This window comes from Gadus chalcogrammus, chromosome 16, assembly GCF_026213295.1.
Source record: "Gadus chalcogrammus isolate NIFS_2021 chromosome 16, NIFS_Gcha_1.0, whole genome shotgun sequence".
Lineage (NCBI taxonomy): Eukaryota > Metazoa > Chordata > Actinopteri > Gadiformes > Gadidae > Gadus > Gadus chalcogrammus.
The window spans coordinates 2112707-2136719 of NC_079427.1; the positions used below are offsets into that span (position 1 = coordinate 2112707).

At 49.1% G+C, this 24013-nt stretch overlaps 2 protein-coding genes across 3 annotated transcripts in view; one reads left to right on the forward strand and one right to left on the reverse strand.

The window, feature by feature from the left end:
- On the forward strand, nt 1-9029 carry trim59 (tripartite motif containing 59). The gene is made up of 5 exons (XM_056610955.1): nt 1-984; nt 2076-2344; nt 4266-4487; nt 5266-5475; nt 6348-9029. Exons 1-5 carry the CDS (start codon nt 909-911, stop codon nt 7086-7088), a joined length of 1518 nt encoding a protein of 505 aa, XP_056466930.1. The 5' UTR covers nt 1-908; the 3' UTR covers nt 7089-9029.
- The window catches only part of smc4 (structural maintenance of chromosomes 4), a 19908-nt gene continuing 4439 nt past the window's right edge, over nt 8545-24013 (reverse strand). For both annotated transcript variants that reach the window (XM_056610942.1, XM_056610943.1), the window contains exons 6-24: nt 21931-22095; nt 21469-21596; nt 21098-21238; nt 20690-20840; nt 18975-19139; nt 16479-16712; nt 15822-16007; nt 15284-15445; nt 14075-14300; nt 13696-13772; nt 13393-13545; nt 12805-12931; nt 12506-12695; nt 11973-12117; nt 11713-11886; nt 10747-10929; nt 10412-10644; nt 9808-9991; nt 8545-8903 (exon numbers count right to left, since the gene is read on the reverse strand). In XM_056610942.1, coding sequence (XP_056466917.1) covers nt 8739-8903; nt 9808-9991; nt 10412-10644; nt 10747-10929; nt 11713-11886; nt 11973-12117; nt 12506-12695; nt 12805-12931; nt 13393-13545; nt 13696-13772; nt 14075-14300; nt 15284-15445; nt 15822-16007; nt 16479-16712; nt 18975-19139; nt 20690-20840; nt 21098-21238; nt 21469-21596; nt 21931-22095 — 3189 coding nt within the window. In that variant the 3' untranslated portion in view covers nt 8545-8738. The remainder of the gene's footprint in view (nt 8904-9807; nt 9992-10411; nt 10645-10746; nt 10930-11712; nt 11887-11972; nt 12118-12505; nt 12696-12804; nt 12932-13392; nt 13546-13695; nt 13773-14074; nt 14301-15283; nt 15446-15821; nt 16008-16478; nt 16713-18974; nt 19140-20689; nt 20841-21097; nt 21239-21468; nt 21597-21930; nt 22096-24013) is intronic.

The following is a 24013-nucleotide window of genomic DNA, read 5'->3' on the forward strand; positions in this document are numbered from 1 at the left end:
ACTCAACAGAAGCTCCACCGTTTTGCACATACTCTGCAAAGTAATGTCTGTGGGTCGATGTGATGGTTCCACAGGTTCTCCCCCCGGCGATCCAGAGCCCCCCCCCCCCCCCCCCACACGGTCCTCTCTCTGTCCGTGCGTTTTTAGGGAGACGTAGAGAAAAGAAAAGATTGACACTGTTTTTGTTTTCCAGAAGCGGTGATATGGTATCTGCTTCTATCAGCTCAACTAAAAGGGGTTGCAACCCCCCCCCCCCCCCGTTTGCTCAAGGGTTAAAGGTGCCCCGTGTGTCAAAATGGAGCTATCCTTCGTTTCTCTTTTAAAAAAAGACCCATTGAAAGTTACCTTGCGATCTCCCCCCCCCCCCCCAAGCCCCCTCTTCTATACCTTAGGGGTAAAGCGAACCTCCCCATCTTATTTGTGTTGAGAAACACTGTAGTGAAAAGGTAAACCTTGTGGTCATAAACTTCTGTTGAACCTGGGGTCTTTTTTTGCAGCATTCCTTGTTGGCAAAAAAAAAAGTGGTTTCAAATCTAAATTTATGACATGGTAGAAAAAAAGGTGGGGCTCGATTTGTCGGGAGATGGGCTGCTACGTGATAGGTTGTCTAAGAGAAAATAAATAGTGAAACCCAAACTCAACCCTGTGTGTGTGTGTAATTTATTCCTAAATAGTCGTGTATATGTGCTTTCTTACATTGTAGAGTAACAGGAATGTCTTCCATATATGTAGCTTCCACGTTATATTATGACTGTGGATCACGCAGTTTTTAGATGCTTGAACTGTTTTAAGAAGTTGTGCATATACCCCGTATTCCTGAGTGGAGTTAATCAAAACCAAAAGGTATGGAAAAAAACACTCGAATTTAAACCTGACGAGTCTCTAATGTGATTGGTCAGTTTATACGCATGCGCTCTGCAAGTGGATCGACAGATCGAAGCGAAAGCTCAGGCAGGAAGACAGCCTGCTTGAAACAGCTCGTCGGTGAGTAGCCCTCGTCCGCCACCCGAGTGACTCAGGGTTCAGTTGTCAAACCAATTCTACCCTTTGCGTTCGGGGGTCGTTGTAATGGCGACTTTATTTTGACCTGTTACCGACACGGTCTGACCTACGACACTTGATCCGCGGTTGGCTGGGTCGGGTGGTCCGGGATGGGTCTGGGCCGGTCCGGGGTCGGCTCGGTCAGGTTTTCCGCTGTGTATGGTGGTCCCCTCTGTGCTGGAGATCCAAAGTTCCAACACTGGTTTAATGTTTACCTGCATTTTGGAAAGGTGTCGTCGCGAATGTATTGTTTCGTGCGGTACAAAACATTCTGTAGTATGACAACCAACCCTTACAGAACAAGATCTAACGCCGTATCAAGTCTGAAGTGTGACGATGGGTATGGGGCGGGTAACGGGGACTCTGTCGGAGCCTGTTTGTGTCCGAGACGGTCTGTCTGACATGGGGTCCGATATGGCTGCCAGGCGGATTGTTAGAGGTCGGGTGTGTGTGTGTGTTGGACGTAGAGACCAGTGTTGTGTTGTTGCTGCCGAGTTGTGTGTCACTGGAGCAGGAGCCCACAGCAACACTAAAGTTCAGCCTGAATTAATTCAATTCCCTTGGAACTCCCACTGACCCAAAGAACAAGTTAGTGATTCAGGAACCTATTTAATCACTCCAGACGAACAGCCAGTTAACAAAATGCAGTTGTCTTAACTAATTACAAAAGCTTTATTCACATTTAAAGTGTATGTGTATTTATACAGGCCTATATATATATATTTTTTTTTATATATCTTTATCTTATAATCCTCGACGGCCATATTGCGTCAACATTCAGACACACCGCGCTATATAGCAACAGCAACAGTTCAACCAGGGGGAAACGAAACATTTCGAGATCCAGAAGACAAAAGGATGGCGTTTGATGTAAGACAGGGCATCTAGGAGAGAGATAAAAAAATAAAAATAGGGTAGGGTTACCCTATTTTGGTGAATCAATCTTAAAAAGGTGGGTGTGGAGGGCCTGTTTAAATGAAGGGAGTGTGTTGGGAGTCTGGAGATGACGCTCCTGGTTCCATCTTCCTCTATAGGCCGGCTCCACACAGCCGCCATGGAAGACCTAGAGGAGGACCTCACGTGCTCCGTGTGCTACTCCCTGTTCTGTGACCCCCGGGTTCTTCCCTGTTCCCACACCTTCTGCAAGGCCTGCCTGGACCGCGTTCTGCTGTCCTCCGTCAACTACTCCGTGTGGCGGCCCCGTCCCCTGAAATGCCCGAACTGCCGCAGCCTGGTGGAGCTGGCGCCCCCCGGGGTGGAGGCCCTGCCCGTCAACGTCTCACTCCGAGCCATCGTGGAGAAAGTAGGAGGAAACCGCCGCCGTTAAACACGCCTCCTCTATCTTAACGCAATCGCAATCTTATTTTAATGCGTTTATCAAATATATATCACACGCATATCAAAAAAAAAAATTGTCTTGAGTTCCACTTACTTTACATTCAATTCCTCTTGCAATAGGTGACAGCCCAGATAGCAAAAGGTCATTGAAACTAAGTCAAATCTACAATCCGTTAAACATTAAATCAACATCGAACTCTGATGTTTATTCTACTCGTAGCCTAAAACACTGACCACACCACACTGTTTAAGTGTAACACATTTTTCTTCTGCACCTAAAACTACATTTTCTTTTAAAACTACAGTTGGACCTTTTAGGCAAAGTACCCACATTTGTCTGCTACAAGTGGCAACCATTTAAATCTCAACTATATCACGGAATTTGTGAGATTATGACAAATTCAATGTATACCTTTGTTACAACCAGTGCCGCTGCTAGCTATTTTGGGGCCCTAAGCATAACTCCTTTATGCCCCCCCCCCCCCACTGAAGAATTGGTTTCTGCCAGTTTAACATTTTATTAAAACGCAAAAGTTAAATCTACTTTGTAAACACAGTTCACAGAACAGCCAAAACATACATACAGTACACACAAGTATTGGAATGTCCAAAATCTTTTAAATTTAATAGTTATCCATAAATACAAACTTAAAACCAGAAGTATACAAGTAAGAAAAATTCTTCTATTAAGCAAAGATTGACAAGCAGAAACTATTTACACAAATATTTACACACTTTACTTTGTAAACAGAGACAGCCTATTATTATTATTATTATTTATTTTTTTGGGGGCCCCCTCAGGACTTGAGGCCCTACGCGCAGCGCGTAGTGCGCGTTATGGGAGCGGCGGCACTGGTTACAACCTACCACACTACCGGGTTAGGTTGTAACAGGTAGACAAAATTAAAAAAAACAGGGGAATAGTGGCAGATGGGAATTAGTGTCTTTAGTATTTTAATAAGTTAGGCTACCTATCTATTTATTTTTGAATTTTAAATAAACATAATACCAAGGGTCGGAAGTTTTACCAGAATTTTGATCTTACAAAGTCATGACAGAGGGACTTGGTGTCTTTATTTATGCTTGTAAGATGAACATGTATACTTTTCTTTGAAAGGGAATAAGCTGATGAAGCTGACAAGTGACCAATGTTTACTGTTTAAAAATATTTTAAATGCAAACCCCCAGTGAATCATTTGCTCTTGTTTCTCTGTTTTGAGATTCACACAGACTTAGTAGTCTTGTTTAAATGTTACGTAATGGTTATGGTGATCCAACATTTATTTTGCATTGAAATTTCAATATCAACCATAATGATGATTCAGATGGAAAATCAATATTTATGCAATGTTGGCTTGCTGTCTGGGCGTCTGTTTACAATTCCGAAATCTGTGGTATTCCGTAAATTTCATATTCAACCCACACTGAGTGAGTCAATAAAACTCCCTCAAGATCAGTTTGTCTAGTTTTTTTTGCTTATTAAGTATTTTGGTATGAATGTCATCCCATGAATAATCTCATTAAACTTCAATTGGAGTGGATTTCAAATTAAATTTTAAAAGTGTGATTAATCCAATAATCTGCGTTTAATACTTTTAATCTTTACTCTGCCCTAATAATTATAAAATGTAATTGTTCTAGTTCTGAAAGAAATGTTGTAGACAGTGAACCGACTGTACATCGCTGTCATCTTAACAGAACCCTTCAATAAGAACAAGTGCTGTTATTAAACACAATACTAGAGGCTCTATCAATACTCGGTATCGGCCGATACTCGAGATTAGGAATCTGTATCGGAGCATCTCTACTCCCGGCCGTGGGGGTCTGGTCGACGCTGCTGGTTGGGGCTCACCCCTCTGTCGCCCCCCTCCCTCGCCTCGTTTCAGTACCAGAAGGAGCGGCCCCCTGCCCCCTCCTGCTGCCCGGAGCACCCGCACCAGCCCCTCAACGTGTACTGCGTCCAGGACCGCCAGCCCGTCTGCGGCCTGTGTCTGACGGTGGGCCGGCACCAGGGCCACGCCATCGACGACCTGCACGCCGCCTTCCTCCGGGAGCGCCAGACGCTGGGCCAGCTGCTGGCCGCGCTGTCGGAGCAGCGCCTCGCCCAGGTGGGCCCGGCTGTGTTCGTCTCCTCTGATTCATTAATAATTTACAATTCATTGAATTTATGAAGCGCTTTTTTTAACTGGAAACTCAAAGCGCGTACAGTGAAGGAGGGGGGGGCCTCACTCACCACCACCAGGGTGTAGCACCCACTGGGGTGATGCACGGCAGCCAATCGGCGCCAGAACGCTCACCACACACCAGCCTGAGGTGGAGAGTGAGGGAGTTAATGAGTCAGCCAATCATACAGGAGGATGATTAGGGGGCCGATTAATGAGCCTGGTTGGGCAGTTTTAGCCAAACCCTGGTTACTCTTTGCGATCAGTGCCCTGGGATCTTTTTATGACCTCAGTGGGTCAGGACCTCGGTCCTACCTCTCATCGAGGCTGGGCCAGCACTAGTTGCAGAGCGAAGGGCTGTGGGTTCAAACCCCGGGGTCTTCCCTGAGAGACGGCCTCCTCCGTAATGTGATGCATTTTAAATTAATTTATATTATTTAAACACTGAGTGGTTTTAGTTAAAGCCGTACGCAGAAAGACCATGTGTACACAAAGAATAGAATATAGAATAGAAGGTGGTCATGCACAGGAAACAACTAAATTGGATGGCAGTCCTCTGTGTGCTTTATAAATTAATTGGTTGTATAAAAAAACAGCAGGTATAATTAACAAAGCCAAGGTTATAATTATTATAGTATCATTACGTGTAATGTACCAGGTTTAAGGTCATCGTGCCGGTTGGTGACAGCAGGTCTGTAACCGTGTCATGTCGCTGCCCCTCCAGGTGTGTGAGTTGGGGCAGCGGCTGGACCAGGGGAAGGCCCAGTGTGAGGGTCTGCTGAGGGCCGACCGCCTGGCCGTGGAGCAGTACTTCCAGGAGCTGGAGCTCACTCTGCGCAGGAAGAAGGAGGCCTGCCTGGTGGCCCTGGAAGCGGCCAGCGCTGACGTGGACCGGGCCTATAACCCGCTGATCGTGTCGGCCCGGAGCCTGGCGGTAGGCCCTGGGACACTAGAGACTAGGGATGCACCGAATTTTCGGCCACCGAAAAATTACGGCCGAAAATGCCCCAAAAGCGCATTTTCCGTTTTCGGCCGAAATACTTTTTTCAAAGAAAGACCCACGTATAGTGATTGGCAAAAATTGCAATGCCTTAATTTTAATTACATTAATTAAGTTGGTACACAGTCATAGCCATAAATGCAATGGTAGGTACTAATAATTGGCATAATAATTTCTATCTAGTATTGTTCGGTTTTCGGCCTTGGTTTCCTCATTTTCGGTTTTGGCCAAGAATTTTCATTTCGGTGCATCCCTACTAGAGACGTTCCCATATATTTTTCTCTTCCCGATACCGATTCCTGAACTTGAGTATCGGCCGAATGAGTATATACATGCGGATACATCATCTAGTATTGTACTACTGATAGCACTCGTTCTTATTGAAGGGTTCTCTTAAGTTGACAGGGATTTAAAGTCGGTTCACTTACTGTCGACAAACATTTTTCTCAACTAGATCATTGACATTTATAATCTATAACTATAATACATTTGTACTAACGGACAGGGAGTAGGTCAGGGAGATGGCACGTTTCCACTTCGGGCCGTTAACGAATGCGGCCTAAAGCCGTACGTGTTTGTGATGTTCTTTGCCTGTGTACTAGTAAATGAGTCACCTGATGGTATCGGATCGGTGCGTAGACTTGGTTTCTCGCCGATACCCGATAACCGCATTTTAGGAAGTACCGGAGGAATTTCCGAGACTGGTATTGGTACCGGAACAACTCTATGGGCCACTGGTGTTAAACTACCCAGGTGAAGTGAGGGGACAGAGTGACCGGACTGTACTGAGGTGTGGATGATTTCAGGAGGAGCACTGCGACCTCTTGACCCTGGGGGCGTCGGTCCAGGAGGAAGACCGGCCGCTGGAGTTCCTGGAGCAGGTGCATCTGCTCCGAGAGAGGGTGGAGAGGCTGACGGCGCTCCCCCTGCCCCCCGCCGCGGCCCCCTCCGTCGCCCCCCGTGCTGGGGACTTCCTCCGGGACCGCTGGGCCCTGGTGGGCCTCGGGGCGCTGGGCGAGGCGCCCGTACCCTGGGTGGGCTGCGGACCTCAGGGGGAGGGGCCCGGGGCCGAGGCCGGTCCAGCTGCTACTGGAGGTACTGGTGGTACTCAGGGTACTCGGGGTACTGGTGGTACTGGTGGTACTGGTGGTACTCGGGGTACTGGTGGTATTGGAGGTACTCAGGGTACTGGTGGTACTGAAGATACTGGTGGTACTGATGGTACTCAGGGTACTGGAGGTACTGGAGGTATTGGAGGTTCTCAGGGTACTGGAGGTACTGAGGGTCTGGATCAAGAGGGTCCGGAAAGTTTGCCCGTCCGCCTGTGTCTGGCCGTGGGGCTGTCGCTGCTGATGTCCCTGGCAGCCTATTGCCTATTGGTCTGCGGGCACCTGTTGGAAGACTGGAGGAGTGGACTGACCACGCCCATAGGGGAGGAGGCCGTGGTGCACATGGTGCACACGCAGATCCAGAGAACCATGGAGGTCCTTCTGCAGGCGGTGGAAGATCTCTTCATGTTCCTGAATAGACCCCTCTTTCCTGGATAGACTCCTCCTTCCTGGATAGACTCCTCCTTCCTGGATAGACTCCTCCTTCCTGGATAGACTCCTCCTTCATAGATATACTCCTCCTTCATGGAGACTTCTCAACCTCTGTCCTCACTGCACGGTGGGGGTAGTGTCGCTGGGCGCTGAAGAGAACCTCTAGAGGAGTTCACTCAGAAGGACTTTTGAGAATTGCACAAACGTTTTTATTATATCCGTCGACATGTATCTGCCATTTCTTCATACATCACGTGTAATTAAAGATTCAAGGAGGTGGTTTGATAGTTTAAAACCCTGACATACTGAAGTCCTCTTTGAGGGTATATATTTGACCTATATTTCATTTTTTATAAATATTTGTATTTATATTTGATATTATATATATAAATATATAGAATACCCAAATGTATTTAATCATTTATATATATTGTATAGACAGTTAAATATATTTTAAGATTATATATTATAAAAATATATACATATCCAATTAATTATATTTTTTATATAGCCTAAAGGATTATGACAGTTAAGCAAAGCGTTTGATATGTAGACTGAGTTTGGACTACAGCTCTGCCCTGGTTGGGGGCAGTTATACAGTGAGGTGTGAAACTAAGCCCGTGCTTATGTAATGTGTAACACTGCTAGGATGGCAGCGCACACTACCTGTCCAGTGGCCTCTGCATGCACTGCCTTACACACGTGTGCCTTAATCTCCATGTATAAGCTCAATGCCTTTAATGAAGTAAACTGTGTGGAAACCATGTAGATGTGGGGATTTTGGATATGGAGGCGTCATTACTCCAGTTCATATTTTGTATGTCGATTAAAAACCTAATAAACGTTTATTTGTACCAGAGAATTGCTATTTCCATTTGACAGTCCACAATGGCAACGGGTTAAGGATTATGACCCTGGTATGGTTGGACTACAGGAACTAGGGGGGTGACTTCAGATCCTCCCAGACAGACGGCTAAATACTTTACCTATGAAACTGTTTGTGGCGGCATGCATAACATAGCACGCCAATATAGATTGTTGCGCCCGTGAAGGATCAATCAGGGTATCTGCAGGTTTCAGCAAGTCAAATGCAAGACCTTTTTAATAACACGCGATGGTGGGGGGGATCCCGGTGTATTATAACCCAATGTGTCACTCAATGAGACTCATTCACCTACCCATTGTCGCAGACTAGCTAGCAAGCACGCAGATAATCATTTATATATGCAGCTAGCAAGAAAGAAGCCTCTACATGTCCTTCCTGAAAAGTCCCACGAGAAAAAAAAAAAAAATGAAGTCATGCCCCGACAAATTTAAGACCTTGTGTTACAGTATTTAAAACCAGCATATGACATTTGTAACGAATTTAAGACTTTAAGGCCTTAAATTTAGAAAGGATGCGCGGACACCCTGGGATCAATACACATCCAGCTCTACTTGGCCAGCATGTACATCTCCTTCTGTCTGATCAGTAAAGACATTCAGTTCAGAGTTTAATATTGTTTTTTTTATTAAAGTAGCCAGCTGCATACAGTTAGCATGCAGTGGCCATGAGCAGCAGAGTCGAACATAAAGAGTTCAGTAGAAAGACTTGATTAAAGACGACATGACCTATTTACATGGTTTAAAAAGGGGTTTAAAAAGAGTTCCGCGGCCTCAGGCGGTGACGCCCCCGTGGTCCTTGAACGCGATGGTTTTGGGGTTGATGCCCACGTTCTTGGTGGTGTTGTGAGTCTTGTAGATGCCAATCAGTCGGTCGGCGATCTCGAACATGTTGTTCCTCAAGGAGATGATGATGAACTGGGCGTTCTTGGTTTGCTCCTGGAGACGAGACACAGTGAGGGGGAAATGCTTAGTGAGGGAGAGGAGCAGCTGAGGCCACAGGACTGAACCAGGTCAGCCTCAGTGAGGAGCAGCATAGACCCCACGACTGAACCAGGTCAGCCTCCGTTCAGCCTGTGAGGAGCAGCATAGACCACAGGACTGAACCAGGTCAGCCTCAGTGAGGAGCAGCATAGACCCCACGACTGAACCAGGTCAGCCTCCGTTCAGCCAGTGAGGAGCAGCATAGACCACAGGACTGAACCAGGTCAGCCAGTGAGGACCAGCATAGACCACAGGACTGAACCAGGTCAGCCTCCGTTCAGCCAGTGAGGAGCAGCATAGACCACAGGACTGAACCAGGTCAGCCTCCGTTCAGCCAGTGAGGACCAGCATAGACCACAGGACTGAACCAGGTCAGCCTCCGTTCAGCCAGTGAGGACCAGCATAGACCACAGGACTGAACCAGGTCAGCCTCCGTTCAGCCAGTGAGGACCAGCATAGACCACAGGACTGAACCAGGTCAGCCTCCGTTCAGCCAGTGAGGACCAGCATAGACCACACGACTGCCCTCAGATATGAATCAACAGTGCTACGAAACAAAAGGCCAACTCGGTTCCAGCAGTAAAAGAAGGTTTAGTACTTAGTTTGACCCTAGCAACCAAAAGCAGGTGGTTTCCCAATATAGCCCGATGACCAGTCCTGCGTTTCACAATAGAGGCGAACTGATGGGTTGACAAGAGCAGAGCAGCTGCAGCGTTGCTCACACTCACACAATTGCAAACACGTTTTGTGAAGTTCTTGGAACAATACACGGGCCGTGTGTTATTGATCCTGGAGGAAATCCGCCCGGCCCCAGCATGACCCTGCCCCCCCCCCCACCCTCCGAGCTCGGGGTACTCACGTAGATGTAGCAGGCCACGATGGAGACGTTCTTGAAGTCGAGCGCGGCGTCGATCTCGTCCAGGAAGTACAGCGGCGTGGGTTTGAAGTGGTGCAGCGCGAACACCAGCGCCAGAGAGCTCAGCGTCTTCTCCCCCCCAGACAGGTTGAAGATCTTCTTCCAGCTCTTCTTGGGCGGACGCACGCTACGAGTCAGAGTGCAGGCGGCGGTTAGAGTCAGAGCCCCACGGATCAAACTACCCCGAGCCAGTGAGGCGCCGTTCGCCTCCCTGGAGCGCGACAGCTGGATCCGTGCAGCTCTGGCTTAAAGGTGACACATTAGACCACCGGGTGTGAGTGGGATCAGCGGCTAAAAGCCGTTTTGAAAATCGGCCTCTTCTGACATCACAGGTGGGCGTGTCCACCTAGATGTACCCCGGATGGGTCCCTCTGCCAGCCTACCCAGTGGACTGTAGCAAGCCGGGCTCATCCATCCGGCACACATCGGCACAGGCCCACCAGTGATGGCAGAAGAGGCTCGTGACGGCTGATCACCCTCACACCCGGTGGTATACTGGGTCACCTTTAAGAGGGCGCCGAGGGGCGGGGTCTGACCGGGGTCCCACCTGAACATGATGCCCTCGGAGAAGGGGTCCAGGCTGTCCACCAGCTCCAGCTCGGCGTCGCCCCCCAGGGTCAGCATCTGGTAGTTCTCCTTCAGCTTGTTGGTGATGATGTTGAAGCCCGTCATGAACTCGTTGAGCCGCTGCTTGCGCAGGTCCTCGTAGCTGCGCTTGAAGTCGTCCCTCTCGCCGGTGATCTGGTCCAGCTGGGCCACGCGCTGCAGGTACAGCTCCTCCTAGGGGGGGGGGGGGGGGGTTAGTGGCGGTCTCTAAACGCGCAGCACCTCACAGAGGGCCCCCACAGCCGTGTTGATCCTCGCTCTAGAAGACCGACCCACCTTCTTCTCGTACTCGGCGATGGCCCCCAGGTTGGGCTTCATCTGGGCGCACTGCGCCTCCAGCAGGGCCCTGTTCTTGGTGAGGACGTTGGGGTCGGCGATGGCGTCCAGGTCGGCGGCGCTGAGCTTGGGGAGCTCTTCGGCCGGCTTGTCGCCGATGGCGTGTAGAGCCAGCTTGGAGGCCTGCGGCAGAGCGACAGACGAGAGGGAGGTCAGAGGCGCCGAGGGTGACAGACGTGTCCAACCATCCCGTTCTCCTTAAGCCGAGCCGGGATAAACAAACGTGCCCACATAAAGGCCCCGGCACCTCTTTGTAGGGCGGCTCGATTATGGAAAAAAAAACGAGCCGCCCTTCATCGGTTCGATATCATAATCACGATTATTTTGGTCAATATTGAAATCGCGATTGTTCCAACAATTATTTTTGTGTTTGAAAACATGTACCGTAATTTTCGGACTATAAGCCGCGTCTTTTTTCCCAGTTTTCGATTCTGCGGCTTATATAACGGTGCGGCTAATCTATGTATTTTTACAGCTAACAGCCACTAGGGGACCTCCTAAATCTATTGATTTTACAGGTTACAGTCCACCAACTCTATGGGCTCTATGACCGGTCCGCGCCCCCCGACCTTTAAGCGGCGGGCTCCAGCGCGGCTTATATATGTACACATCATTCAATTTAGCTGCTGCGGCTTATACTCCGGTGCGCCTTATAGTGCGGAAAATACGGTATTTATTCAGCGTGTTCCTCCCAAAGAACACTTTGTAACTAAGAACATACAAAAAAAATACACAGTGGTCAAAAAGAAAATGTTCAAATAATGTACAGATATGCATCCAGCTGTTCTGCTCTTTCTGTAAAACATTTAATGAAAAGAAATCGAAAACTCGATTATATTAGTTTTGTGATCGTTTGACGCCAAAATCGAAATCCCGTTCAATAATGTACAAATGGCCCGGCCCCACCTCTTTGTGGTAGTGGCTGATCTTGCCGCCCTGCTCTGAGATGGTGGCGTCGATCTGCTCGATGCGGAGGCGGATGCTGAGCGACTCCTCCTGCAGGGCGTGCTCCTGCTGCTGCAGGCCCTTCATCTGGTTCACCACCGCCTGGTACTGCTGCTGCACCTCCGGCAGCGCCGCCTGGGACACCGGGGGGACGCTGTAGTACCCAGAACCCCACTGTGGTCCACACTAACCCCCCCCCACTAGAGTGGTGCAGAACTCACCTCGGCCTCCTGGCAGGCCTTCATCACCTCCTTAGCCTCCTCCTCCAGCTTCATGAGGAGCGCGGTCAGCTCCTCCAACGTCTTCTTGTTCTCCTCCTGCTCCTCCTCCAGCCGGCTCACCGACTCCTCACACTTCTTCAGGTTGCTGGGGTCAGAGAGGAGGAGGAGGAGGAGGAGGAAAGAGAGAGGAAGAAGAAAGAGAAAGAAAAAGAAAAAGAAAGAAAAAGAAAGAGGAAGAAAGAAGGAGGAAGAGGAAGAAGGAAGAAGAAGGAAGAAGAGGAAAAGGAAGAAAGAGAGGAAGAAGAAGAAAAAGAGGAAGAAGAGATGGAGAAGGAGGAGAATAAGAGGAAGAAGGAGGAGAATAAGAGGAAGAAGAAGAAAGAGAAAGAAAAGAAAGAGGAAGAAAGAGAAAGAGGAAGAGGAAATGAAAGGGAAGGAGGAGGAGGAGGAGGAGGAGGACAGTGTTGAGGATCAGGCCCGGGATTGGCCGTGGACCAGCGTGTGCAACACAGCGAGGAGGAGCCTCTTCTCACCGCGCTGCCGTCTTGATGGCCACCTGGGCCTTGGTGATGGCCGAGGTGCAGTCGTCCAGCTCCTTGTTGACCTTGTCCATCTTGTCCCTCTGGGCCTTCAGCTTGTGGCTGCTGATGTCCACGATCAGGGTGTGGAGCCGCTTCACCTCCGCCTCCACCTTCCCCGCCTTGCTGGACGCCGCCTCAAAGTCTGGAGGGGAGACACCAGGAGGTCAGTCCACTTCAGGTTCGACCGCTGTGAGTTACAGAGGCGGTCAGAGGTGATGTGGGAGAGGCTCGGGGTCTCCGGGAGGACCCACCCTTCGTGAAGGCCTGCAGGCCCTTCTCCATCTGCTTCTGCACGGTTTTGTCCGGGGCGGCTGCCAGCACGTTGGCCTCCAGCTCCTTGATCTGGGGTCTCAGGTGGGCCTCCTGCTCGGCCAGACTCTGCTCGGGGGGAACCACAGGGACACGCGGTCGGTCAGCCGTCGGGTCGCAGCGACGTCTGATCGACTCATAGTTCAACGTTCATTAGGAGGTCACCCTAACCGTTCCGATCGTGCCTGTGCACACTATTCAACGTTAGTATATGCTACACGTGCACCTCCTGAGATGGCGCGATTCGATTGGTTCGCTACCTCGGAATATTGGGCAATATCCCACGATTGACATCTCAAACTCGGAATATTGTTTTGCGCGTGCGACGCTCGTCACGCTGATAAAAGTTAATAAATCCCGGCAAAAAGGGTTATCCTGTTTAATTCTAGGGAGTGTTCACGTCTAGTATATACTAAAAAAAAAGGATGAATGAATTCGGCAAATAATTGTTAACGATTCAATATGCAACGACCTAAGGGGGGGGAGGGGAGGGAAGAGAGCCAACGATGCGTGAAGGAGGGCCGAGCTACCGTCATGCTCTTGGAGTATTTCTCCAGGGTGTTCTTCATCTCCCGCAGCTGGGGTCGGAGGCCCTGCACACTCTCCTCCAGCTGCAGCTTCCTCTCCTGGAAGCCCTGCAGCTGCACCACCTTCTGCTGGAGCTTCACCTCCATGCGGTCCAGCTGGAGCGCGCACACACACACACACACACACACACGGACGGACGCACGTCAACAAAGCCATGAATAAGGGGGGGGGGGGGGGGGGGGTGAAGGCCTGCTGTGATGGTGATGATGATGGTGATGAAGACAAGGGCCAGGCTGGGAGCTCACCTCGTCTTGGGGGACCTCGGCCCCGATGGAGGACCCCATCCTGCCCTTCATCGCCCGCCCTCCTCCGGTCATGGTACCTGGGAGGGAGGACCACAAACGGTTTAACTCGTCCGGGAGGTGCAGCTCACCCGGGGGCTAGGCTAAACATCAGGATTCACCATCGTCTGGTCGACGGTATTAAACTAAAAAGGGTGTATTGCTGTAGATCCAACGATCTGAAAGCGCCACTATATTAGACCAAAGCAAGCTGACGTTTGATGGTGGCGACCCCGTTATCAACATAAACTAAACATCCAGGTCCCTCCCTCCCTCCCTCCCTCCTTCCCTCCCTCCCTCCCTCCCTCCCTCCCTCCCTCCCTCCCGAGTGAGGCGGACCCACCGGCCATCTCGATGATCTGCCCCTGCATGGTCACCACCCGCCAGCGCTTGTCCTTCTGGAAGGCCATGCGCGTGGCCTGCTCCATGTCCCGGGCCACCAGGGTGTCCCGCAGGGCGAAGTAGAAGGCCGGCCGCACGCTGTCGTCGTTCACCCGCACCATGTCGAACAGGCGGGGGCAGCTCTCCGGCGTGGTGACGGGCGCCATGTTCCTCTCCCACACCTTCATCTGGGGCGGACGGGGAGGCAGCGCAGGGGGTTTCAGGTTCACCGTTCGACTCTTTCACCCAGAGGCGTCAGTCGCGTCAGTGCGATTGCATGCCGAGGTCTGGCTCAAGGATGCCTACAGGCAAGGGTCGGAGATTTGGGATGGAACCCAGAACCACAGACACTAGACTACTACACCCCCCCCCCCCCCCAACCTAAAAACATTGATACCGTCAAGTGAGATCTCTTTGTTTCAGAGACTCCAGCTGCAAACCCACCAATACGATTTGAGCTCAGAGATACTGAAGTGGTTTCATTTAGCAGAACTCAAATTGAGCCAAGTCATCGTCCTTACAGACTCCTGACACAGAGTGTAGTCTGCGACGTGGATCAGACCGTCCACCAGAGCCCCCCCCCCCCCCTCCCATCGAGTACAATGATCGTGTGATCCAGTTGCCTCGGACATCAGCCTTCCGAGTTGCACTTTTGACATCAATTCTGGTCTCGGAGCACTTATAGCGTTCCCGTTCGTCTTTGTGATTCTGCCACGAAATAAGCAAGTCGTTGTTTATTGGTAGCTACATTAGCCTCTGTAGCAATCTAGCTTGAAAACTAACAAACATCACAACTTTAAATTGTATTGCACAGCAAATTGGGGACCGGAATAAAGTACCAATGTAATCAAGCATGTAAGAGCATTTAAAAATCTAAATCAAAATGACCAACGTGGTACAAATACAAAGAAAATAAATCTCTTTACGGGCACAGCCATTTTTGATGAGCGTCATCACTGATCTCGGTACGCTCTCAGAATTCCGAGGGGGCCCGACCGAAAGGGGGCCCCGACCGAAAGGGGGCGCGCCTCCGTGAAATGACACAAGAAAGCTGCGAGGTTTCACCACTTGCAACTGGGAGGGCTGCAGGTCCGAGGGCATCTGGATCACACCATGACTCTCGCTGATGACCCACACCCATCTCTATACACGTGTTAGGGGCCCCCCTCACCTTGTCGAGGCCTATGAAGGTGGCCACCCCTATGTTCTGGGTCTTGAGGAAGGTCACACACTTCTGGGCGGTGTCGATGGTGTCCACCAGGATGTTGTCCAGGGCGCCACAGCTGGAGGAGATGGCCACGTCGTACTTCTCATCGATAGCCCCGAGGTCCCCCTGGAGAAGAACACACGACCCGCGCCATCACGACCCTGCGTCGGCTGATGGGGGGGGGGGGGGGGGATGTGTGTGTGTGTTTGTGAATGCGTGTCTCCGAGTGTGCGTGCGTCTGAGTGTGTACGTCCGTCTGTGTCACTGTGAGCGTGTCTCAGAGTATGTGTGTGTCTCAGAGTGTGTGTGTGTGTGTGTGTGTTGGAGTGTGTGTGTGTGTGTGTGTGTGTGTCGGAGTGTGTGTGTGAATGCGTGTCTCCGAGTGTGTGTGTGTCAGTCTCAGAGTGTGTGTGTGTCTCTGTGTGTGTGTCTGTGAGCGTGTGTCTCAGAGTGTGTGTCAGTCTCAGAGTGTGTGCGTCTCTGTGTGTGTCCGGGTGCCCACCAGTCGGCCCAGGATGCCGGGGATGTGGCCGCTGCTCTTCTGGGCCATGAGGGCCTCCAGCACCTTGCCCCGGCTGCGGTTGGAGGACTGGGAGCTCTTGGCCTCCTCCACCTTCTGCCTCATGTCCCTCACCAGCTCCCTGTTGTCGTTCTCCACCTTCAGCAGCTTCTCCAGCTCGCCCTCTTGCTGCAGAAAACAAACACACACACACACGAGCGACGATCACAAATCACGTCCACAAGACAGGGCGTCCGCCACGCACCATGCTGCCCATCATCAAAGCCACACTTCTGGTCCGTTCTGACACCGCAGTGGTGGAACGAGCTCCCTGCCGACGTCAGGACCCCTGTTCAGAGTTCATCTAGACTCTGCATAACTCTTACCCACTTATTGTGTGTTGTACGCCCTTGCACTTTAAAATAGAACTTAGCATCATGTAGGGTCTTATCCTAGCTATCTTTGCTGTACACGGAGAATGTGTTAACCTAATGATTGTTAGTGCTTGGTTCTATTAACATCCTTACTGTATCGACAGTGATATTGTTGTTTCTATTTCTTCTGACTAATGCACTTATTGTAAGACGCTCTGGACTGCAGCGTCTGCTCAACACCCCAGGTGTGAACGTGAATGTAAGGGATTAACCCGTCCGGCCTCACCGTCCTGAGCTCCAGCTCGCTCTTCGGGATCTTCTCCTGCAGGTCCTTGATGGCCGCGCGCCGCTCCTTCAGCGTGTCCGAGGTGGCCTGCAGCGTCTGCTTGGCCGTGTTGAGCTGGGTGAGCGCCGTGTTGTGGCGGCTCAGGTAGAGGCCCAGCTCCGACTGGGCCAGGTCCATGCGGGACCGCGTCTCGTTCACCGCCTTGCTCAGCTCCATCAGCTCCTTCTCTTTGGCCTGGGGGGACGGGAAGGGGGGGGACGACGACCGCGGTCAGAACCTCATCTGTTGAGCCTGGGCAGCCCCGCCCGTTCTGCCGGCGGTTTGAGTTCAGCTCGCAGAAGTGTCCGGAGCAGAGCGATACATTTCTTTCTGCTTCCGATACGCTTTTGCGGGAGAGAATCACCAAGCTGGCTTTTCCCCTTGCCGCGCTATTGGCTGGTTTAACACAACGACGACAGGGAAGCGACGGCAAGCAGCCAATCGCGTAGTCATTTGAACTAGGCCCGTTGATCACGCCTCTTGTGCTGAAGAAAATGACGCCAGCTTCCCCGGAACGACGTGTAATCTACGATTGAGCTCGGTCTGGCAATAGCCAGGCTATAATCTATTGGCAATTTGTCTCTTTCTCAACCAACTTCTTCCAAATTAGGGCAGGGCGAATCTCCGATTGGCTCCGTCACTGTGTCCCTCGCGTTGATGGCCCTAGCTGCCATTTTAGAGCCTTCAGTATCAAAGCCCCTTAGGCAATTTAAATGTTGATCAGAGTGAGGTTTACACCCCATTTCGTACCCCATGCCCTTAAAAGCAGGAAAGATGAGTATGAATGAGCACGGTAAAATGATGCCTCAAACTAGGGCTGCAGGATATATCGGCTATGTACGATATATCGATATAATTTCCAAGGGGATACAAGATTTGACAATATCGTTTATATCGATATGCGTTAAAATGGTCAGTTTCCCCCTCAAGCGTCTACAGCGCTTGCCTTGGAGACTGTGAGCGCGACCCCTCCCCCTCCCACTCTGTCTTTCCGAACGTGCCGTGTGCAAAGACGCCTCATTCCCACCCCCGCCGCCCCCTCACAACACAACAAGCATGGATGATACCCGTAAAGAAAACGAGACGGCGGCGGGAGACGAAATTGTTTCAAAGAGGAGAAACAACGGCTCCATAATGTGGAAATAGTTTGGGTTTAAAAAAACCAGATGAGCAGCAGCTGCAGGTCATCTGTAGAGAGTGTAGCAAAACCGTTGCGACTAAAAGTGGAAGCACGACAAATCTGTTCCACCGTTTACAGCAGCGGCACAAAGTGCAGTATGAGGAATGCGTAAAACTCCGTGGCTGTGCTGCTGCATCACCGGCCGACAGCTTCTTCTGCCCCGAAACCAGGGCCGGCGCTCGGCAAATGTGTTGGGGGCGCCCTCTGGTGACGGTCTTAATTAATTAAAATATACGAAACAAGCAAAATGAAACAAAACATGCTCCCAAATGGAACGGAGAAGGGAGGGGGCGGGGGATTAAAGTTACGGCGCACTGAAACCCTCACCGTAGTACACAGGACAATGCGACGAAGCCAATGCTCTTAATGGTAGCTAATGTGTAACCTACAGCTTTATATTGTGTTGCATAGGTGATTATTTTGTGAAGAAGGTGAAAAAAGTCTTTTTTTTTTTTTTTTTATAAATATGTTCATTCAATTCTGTTGAAAATAACGATACAAAATCATATGTTGCAGTCATACTGACCTATGTTTTAATAAAAGTGCTTGCAACATCTCACATGTGGCTTTTGACTTACAAAAAAAACATCTAACCCACTCTATAGAAAATATCGAGATATATATCGTATATATCGCCATTCAGCCAAAAAATATCGGGATATCATATTTTGCCCATATCGTGCAGCCCTACCTCAAACCATAATCGCCATGCATAAAATATTGAGAACAAACATGAAAAATGAAGCTATTGCTTGTTGTCAAACTGGCTGGCAACATTGATCCATCTCACGGCGAAACTGCTTGTCGTAATCACACTGTTTGAGGAGACCCTTAGCCAGACATAATGCTGATGTAATAAATCCCTTGCCTTCATGGAAAACGGCATTTGCAGACGATTGCTTCCACCCGGTGGCAGAAGAGAGCGTAGCGGCTCAAGGCACATTGACCGCTACAAGAGGTGATACCAAATGATACATGATACCAGTTGCTTTTTACAACGGTTGGACCATAAACCGCAATTTTTTCGGGAGAGGCCTTAACGGTTTCAAAAAAATTGACATCACCCGACCCTAGCTCAAATCCAAACACGTCAATGCAGGATGGTACTGCAGATGTGCGGGGGTAGGCGGGCTTCCTGCATCTTTGAGTCACATAAAATGATGGTCAAATTATTCCTAGACCAAGGTCACAGGAAGCACCGGCGACTTGTTTAGACAGACGATGACGCAAGCAGGGAGGCGTGGGTGAAGCATTGTGGGGGTGGAAGGTTCAAATACCTCCTTGTCCTGCTGCAGGCCGCTGGTCTCCTCCTTCAGACTCTCCATCACCTCCTTCAGCTTCGCCTCCTCTCTGACCTGGACCGTCTCCAGCTCCTCCTTGCGGGCGGTCGCCTCGGCGATGGTCTTTGCGCTGCTCGCCGGCACGTTGCGCACCTCCTCCAGCTACCGGGGAGAAGAAACCAGCGCGGAGGTCAATACAGATCGCACCGTGTCCGAGTGACGTGGGCATGGGTACAGACAACCAAGAGATCGGGAACGGGCAGACCATAAATTGAAACCGATAAAGAGTCGGTTAGATAAAGATGAAGAATAAAACGGCGCATAAAGACTCAATAAGTCCTGGCTATGATGGGCAGAACCGTTGAGTGGGTGTGGTGGAGCAGAGGGAGTAATGTAGGCCATGCCCTGTGGGGTTAACCAGGGGTGAGGAAGGAAGGCTGCTGGGAGTGTTACACAAGCCAGGCCATAGTTGACGACCACACAGCAGAACACGGCTCCCCGGGGGGCCGCTGTGCCCCCCCCCCCCCCCCCCCCCAGGGCCCGCCGAGAGGGAGGACCAGGGAGACACAAACAGGGAACTCGAGGGAGTTTAGGTGGGTGAGCCGAGCACCCACCAAAAAGTATGACCAAAAAAGAAAAGAAAAGGAGCTGTAATTACTGTAGCCGGTCACACAAATCGGCCGGGTGTAGAAGTGGCCGTTGCATCACAGACCCCTGGTGGGCGACTGGCCAACTTGGATGCTTGTTTTTATTGAACCCTTTTTTAATGTCTGAAGGATCGTTTCGCCGACAGAGGACTTGTTTGTTCGTTTGCTGGATTTCTAGGTCATTTCAACAGTCAGTTTTTCTTCTTACTAATTTGGTTGTTCGTAAAAAGAAAAAAAGTTGAATCAGGGAGCATTGGTTAGAAAAGCCGTGAAAACACAATATGATTTGAAAAGGTAAAGTCTTTCCCGTTGCCATACCAGAATACTGTTACATCCTCTAATGTCGCATGCCTGGACCCATTTGGCTGTCCTTTTTTAGCCAGTGATTAACTTGATTAAGTAAGTTAATAAGTGAAGCGGAGGCTACCAAGAGGGAGTTTCGATTGGTTTATTACAGCATTAACGATTCCACCGCTTTATTCAAGCTGTCAAAACGTTTTCTGTGAAAATCTGGTTAGTTCATTTCAAAGGCAGCCAACAACAACCGGACAGCCATGCCCAGTTAAGCAGACTCTCTTACTTACCGTACTCTACAAGTGATGTTCATAAGTTTATAACCAAAGCCAGCCACTGATGGATGGAAAAAGGGTTTGTTTGAATACACAATAGACTAATTACCTATAGGTAGTCTGTACGCCCTGGGGTAATGCCCCCTCCCTCCCCTAGGCTTCAGAGCAACAGACCGTGTGTTTTTAAAGGCAAAGGAAATTGTGTTTCTAGGGAGCATGTTTCACTATTGGCCAGCAGACAGAACTAGAAGAAAAAAAAACTGGGTCGGAACAGAAATGGACTGACTTCGTCCCAAGTCCATGTTTATTTATGTGAATTGGTCTCAAAATTGTCTACAATTAGCCCCCTTAACCTATAGATTGGGATTTCCACATCCGGGCCTTCACAGAACTGGGAGAAGGCCAAGTATGACATGGAACGACCACGGCGGACACAGGGACACCAGTGGCAGGAGAGCCCAGTGGGATTGGTTCAATCGTCTACGAAACCACCCACCTTCTCCTTGTCCTTCTCCAGCTGCTTCTGCCCCTTCTTGCTCTTGCTTTTGGTGTGTTTGTTCTTCTCCCTCATCTCCACGTCGTGCAGGTCCAGCTGGTTGAACTTGGCCTTCTGGGTCTCGATGTACTTAGTCAGTTTGTTCTGCTTCCTGGGAAGGGCCAGCCTGTTAGCTCATCCACTCACAAAAAAAGTATACGTCGCAATTTTTGCATCAAACATATGCTCATCGATTATCACTGTGTCGCGCTCGCGGTTCGAAAAGTATACTTTTCTGCTACAGGGAACGCTACTGCGCCTTTACATTTAACGCTGCCAAATGTAGGTTAGGCAGCGTACCGATGCACATTTGTGATTTGTAATTTTAGGGAGATTAGATCAAAAACATAAGCGACGTATTGAGCTTACTTCTCCACGTTCTTCAGCTCCTGGTTCATTTTCTCCATGTCCTCTGCGATCTTGGTGTTCTTCTCAGTCACCTCCTTTGTGTCCTCCAAGATCTTCTGCTTTTCCTCTTCTTTGCACGCCACACGCCTCTGCAGGTCGTGACTAACGGCAGGAAAACACAACAACAAAGCCATTCAAAACCATTACGTAGACCGCTACCGATCGGCAATTTGAAAACACTGCAAAAATACAGGAAGAAGCCGACTGATAACCATTTAAGGGCAGTTGCAGTTATTATATTTAGTACTATGGCGATTTGGCTTTGAATTTCCTTTGGTGACACTTCAAAACCCCAACACAAAGGCCGGACATCGCGGCGAGGGCTGACTCACGCGTAGTACTGGAAGATCTTGCTCTTCTGCCTGATGATGTCGTTCTCCAGGGTGAGGAACTCCACCGCCGTGTTCTTCTCCACCTCCAGCGCGTTCTTCTCCTTCTCCACTAGCTTCACGCGGTTCAGCTGAAAGATCACAGAGATACCCCGGTAACGCGCACCGTTACAGTTCGAGACCGCCGGACCAGACAACAACACAACCTCCTATCCACCTTGAATGAAGTGCTCTGCAATTTTTCGCTGCAAAAAAAATAAAAAAAAAAATATATATATATATATATATACAACTTTGCTTAAGTTTAAAGAAGTTAAACTTAAAAAAAAATTTTTTTACTTAGTTGCCAATTGAATAAAGGGCTGAAGTGACCCGAGCATTAATAGAATAGTTTTAGAAGCTAGCCACTTCCTTAAATCAGGGTTAGGGTAGCGTGCAGCGGTGGCCATGTTCACGCTGAACTACCTTCTCTCCCCGGGTCTCGTTCAGGAGCTCTACCCGCCGGGATAGCTGGAGGATGGGCTGCTTCAGGCGGCACGAGCCGATGATGTCCTCCATGTACTCCAGCATCCCGTCATCATGCACCGTCTGGCCCTTGGGCTTCATCATGGCTATGTGCTCCACCTCCCCCTGAGTTAGGGACCACGGGCGCACACGCACACACACACACACACACACACACACACACACACACACACACACACACACACACACACACACACACACACACACACACACCCACACACACACACACACACACACACACACACACACACACACACACACACACACACACACACACACACACACAGAAAGCCCCACACACACCAAGACACAGAAAGCCCCACACACAGAAACCACCCCACACACACACACACACACACACACAAACGTTAATGCACACGCACAGTAACACACCACATTATACAGATTAATGGGCAAAAAAAATTAGCCATAATAATATTGTACAATTATTATACAATTTAAATGTTTAGAAAAGCCTTCATAGACATTGAAATAACATGTAGTCAGCCTAGTTCTCCCCTTTGGAAGAGTTTCAAAGATCTCGGCTATGAGTACAGAAGTAGTACAAAGTAGATCCACCCCCTCAAAACACCACAAAACTATTTAGGAAAGGTAATAAAAATATTAAAGTTAATTACGATATTGTGGCTTGCCTTGCAACCACACTGATAAAGAAAGAAAAAACATGCAAAATATGAAATGTACTTTTTGATTAACCCATCGATTTAGCTAATTTGCCATGCTACTCAATGTCTTTTTTTTTTCTTTTTTTTCTCGTTAATCTGAATATACAAACAATGCCACATCACAACCGAGTCTGATTGGTTTAAAATAAGTGCTGCACTATCCCTTTATCAACTTACAACAGCAAGAACCATAAAATCATTAATAAGGTAAGGAATTCCCTACTTGTTAATACACAATAATCCGGCTTGTTTATGTCACTTTATATTCCTTAATTTAAAAAAAATTTAAATAATAAATTTAGAACACAAATTTCTTTCTATATCTTCCTTTTAGGTAGTGGAAGCCAAGATATAAGTTAAATGTAGAAAATACAAGAAACCTCTGGGTTAACATCTGTTTAAATATTCTATTCCAGTTAACTTTTTATGACACTGGTAGTCATGAATGGAAAAAATAGCTAGAATATAACAATATCCACCATGTTGCAGATTCAGACTCCATTGAATTCAAAGACAGATGGAAGGCCAATGTCAAGTTAAATATTCACCATTTCCAGCTACAAAGCAGCATAGGCCACTTTTAACTGTTCTCTTTTTTATATCCAACCAGGAAGCAGCTAATACATGATGGTGGGGGGGAGGGGAGGTCCATCAACCTCTGCTCTGACCAGAACACAAAATGGACCTCTTCCCCTTAGCAGACAGGAAAGTGAACAGCGAGCAGGCTCAAGCCTCTTCTCATAATCACAGCCTACTCACATGCCCAAATCTCTAAACACACGAGATTAAGTTAACGACAGAAATCCAAGGAGAATTGCAGTGTTGAAGTGCAGAGAGAATGTTTGCTTTAAATTGACAAAAAATGTTGTGTGCATTAATAATTTATTAATATTCATTTGATTAAAAAAAATAATGTTTTTTTTTGTTTTTTATTGTTTATTTTTTTTTATTTCACACTCCAAAACAAAAACATGCATATCTGTATCGCAAAGAAGCTAAATGAGGAACCGAAAAGGTGAGCGTGGCGGTTTTGATATGGAGTGTGTGACCATGCCACACTGAAGCAGCACTGCCAACATTGGGGTTGGGGTCTAGTCTCACACACCAATATTTACGTGCTGCTAAAGCGGGGCAGGTACATGAGCAGGGCCCGTTTCGAAACCGCTCCTCCCGACAGGGACGCCGTCCACGGCCACATCTCAGTGGACCTCAGGTAAAATCGCAATAATTTCCTTAAAATTCTACAGCAGCACATAATGGTTTGGACACTTTTGACATCGTTTCAAACCATGATGCGCTGCTATAGCAGTCCAAGGAGAAGAGGAGTGTGCCCTCTG

Excerpts from the sequence above, each read along its gene's own strand:
- trim59 (XM_056610955.1), top strand. The coding sequence starts at position 909 with ATGCGCTCTGCAAGTGGATCGACAGATCGAAGCGAAAGCTCAGGCAGG. Across the intron at positions 985-2,075 it reads CTGCTTGAAACAGCTCGTCG|GCCGGCTCCACACAGCCGCC; the intron begins GTGAGTAGCCCT and ends CTTCCTCTATAG. Across the intron at positions 2,345-4,265 it reads TCCGAGCCATCGTGGAGAAA|TACCAGAAGGAGCGGCCCCC; the intron begins GTAGGAGGAAAC and ends GCCTCGTTTCAG.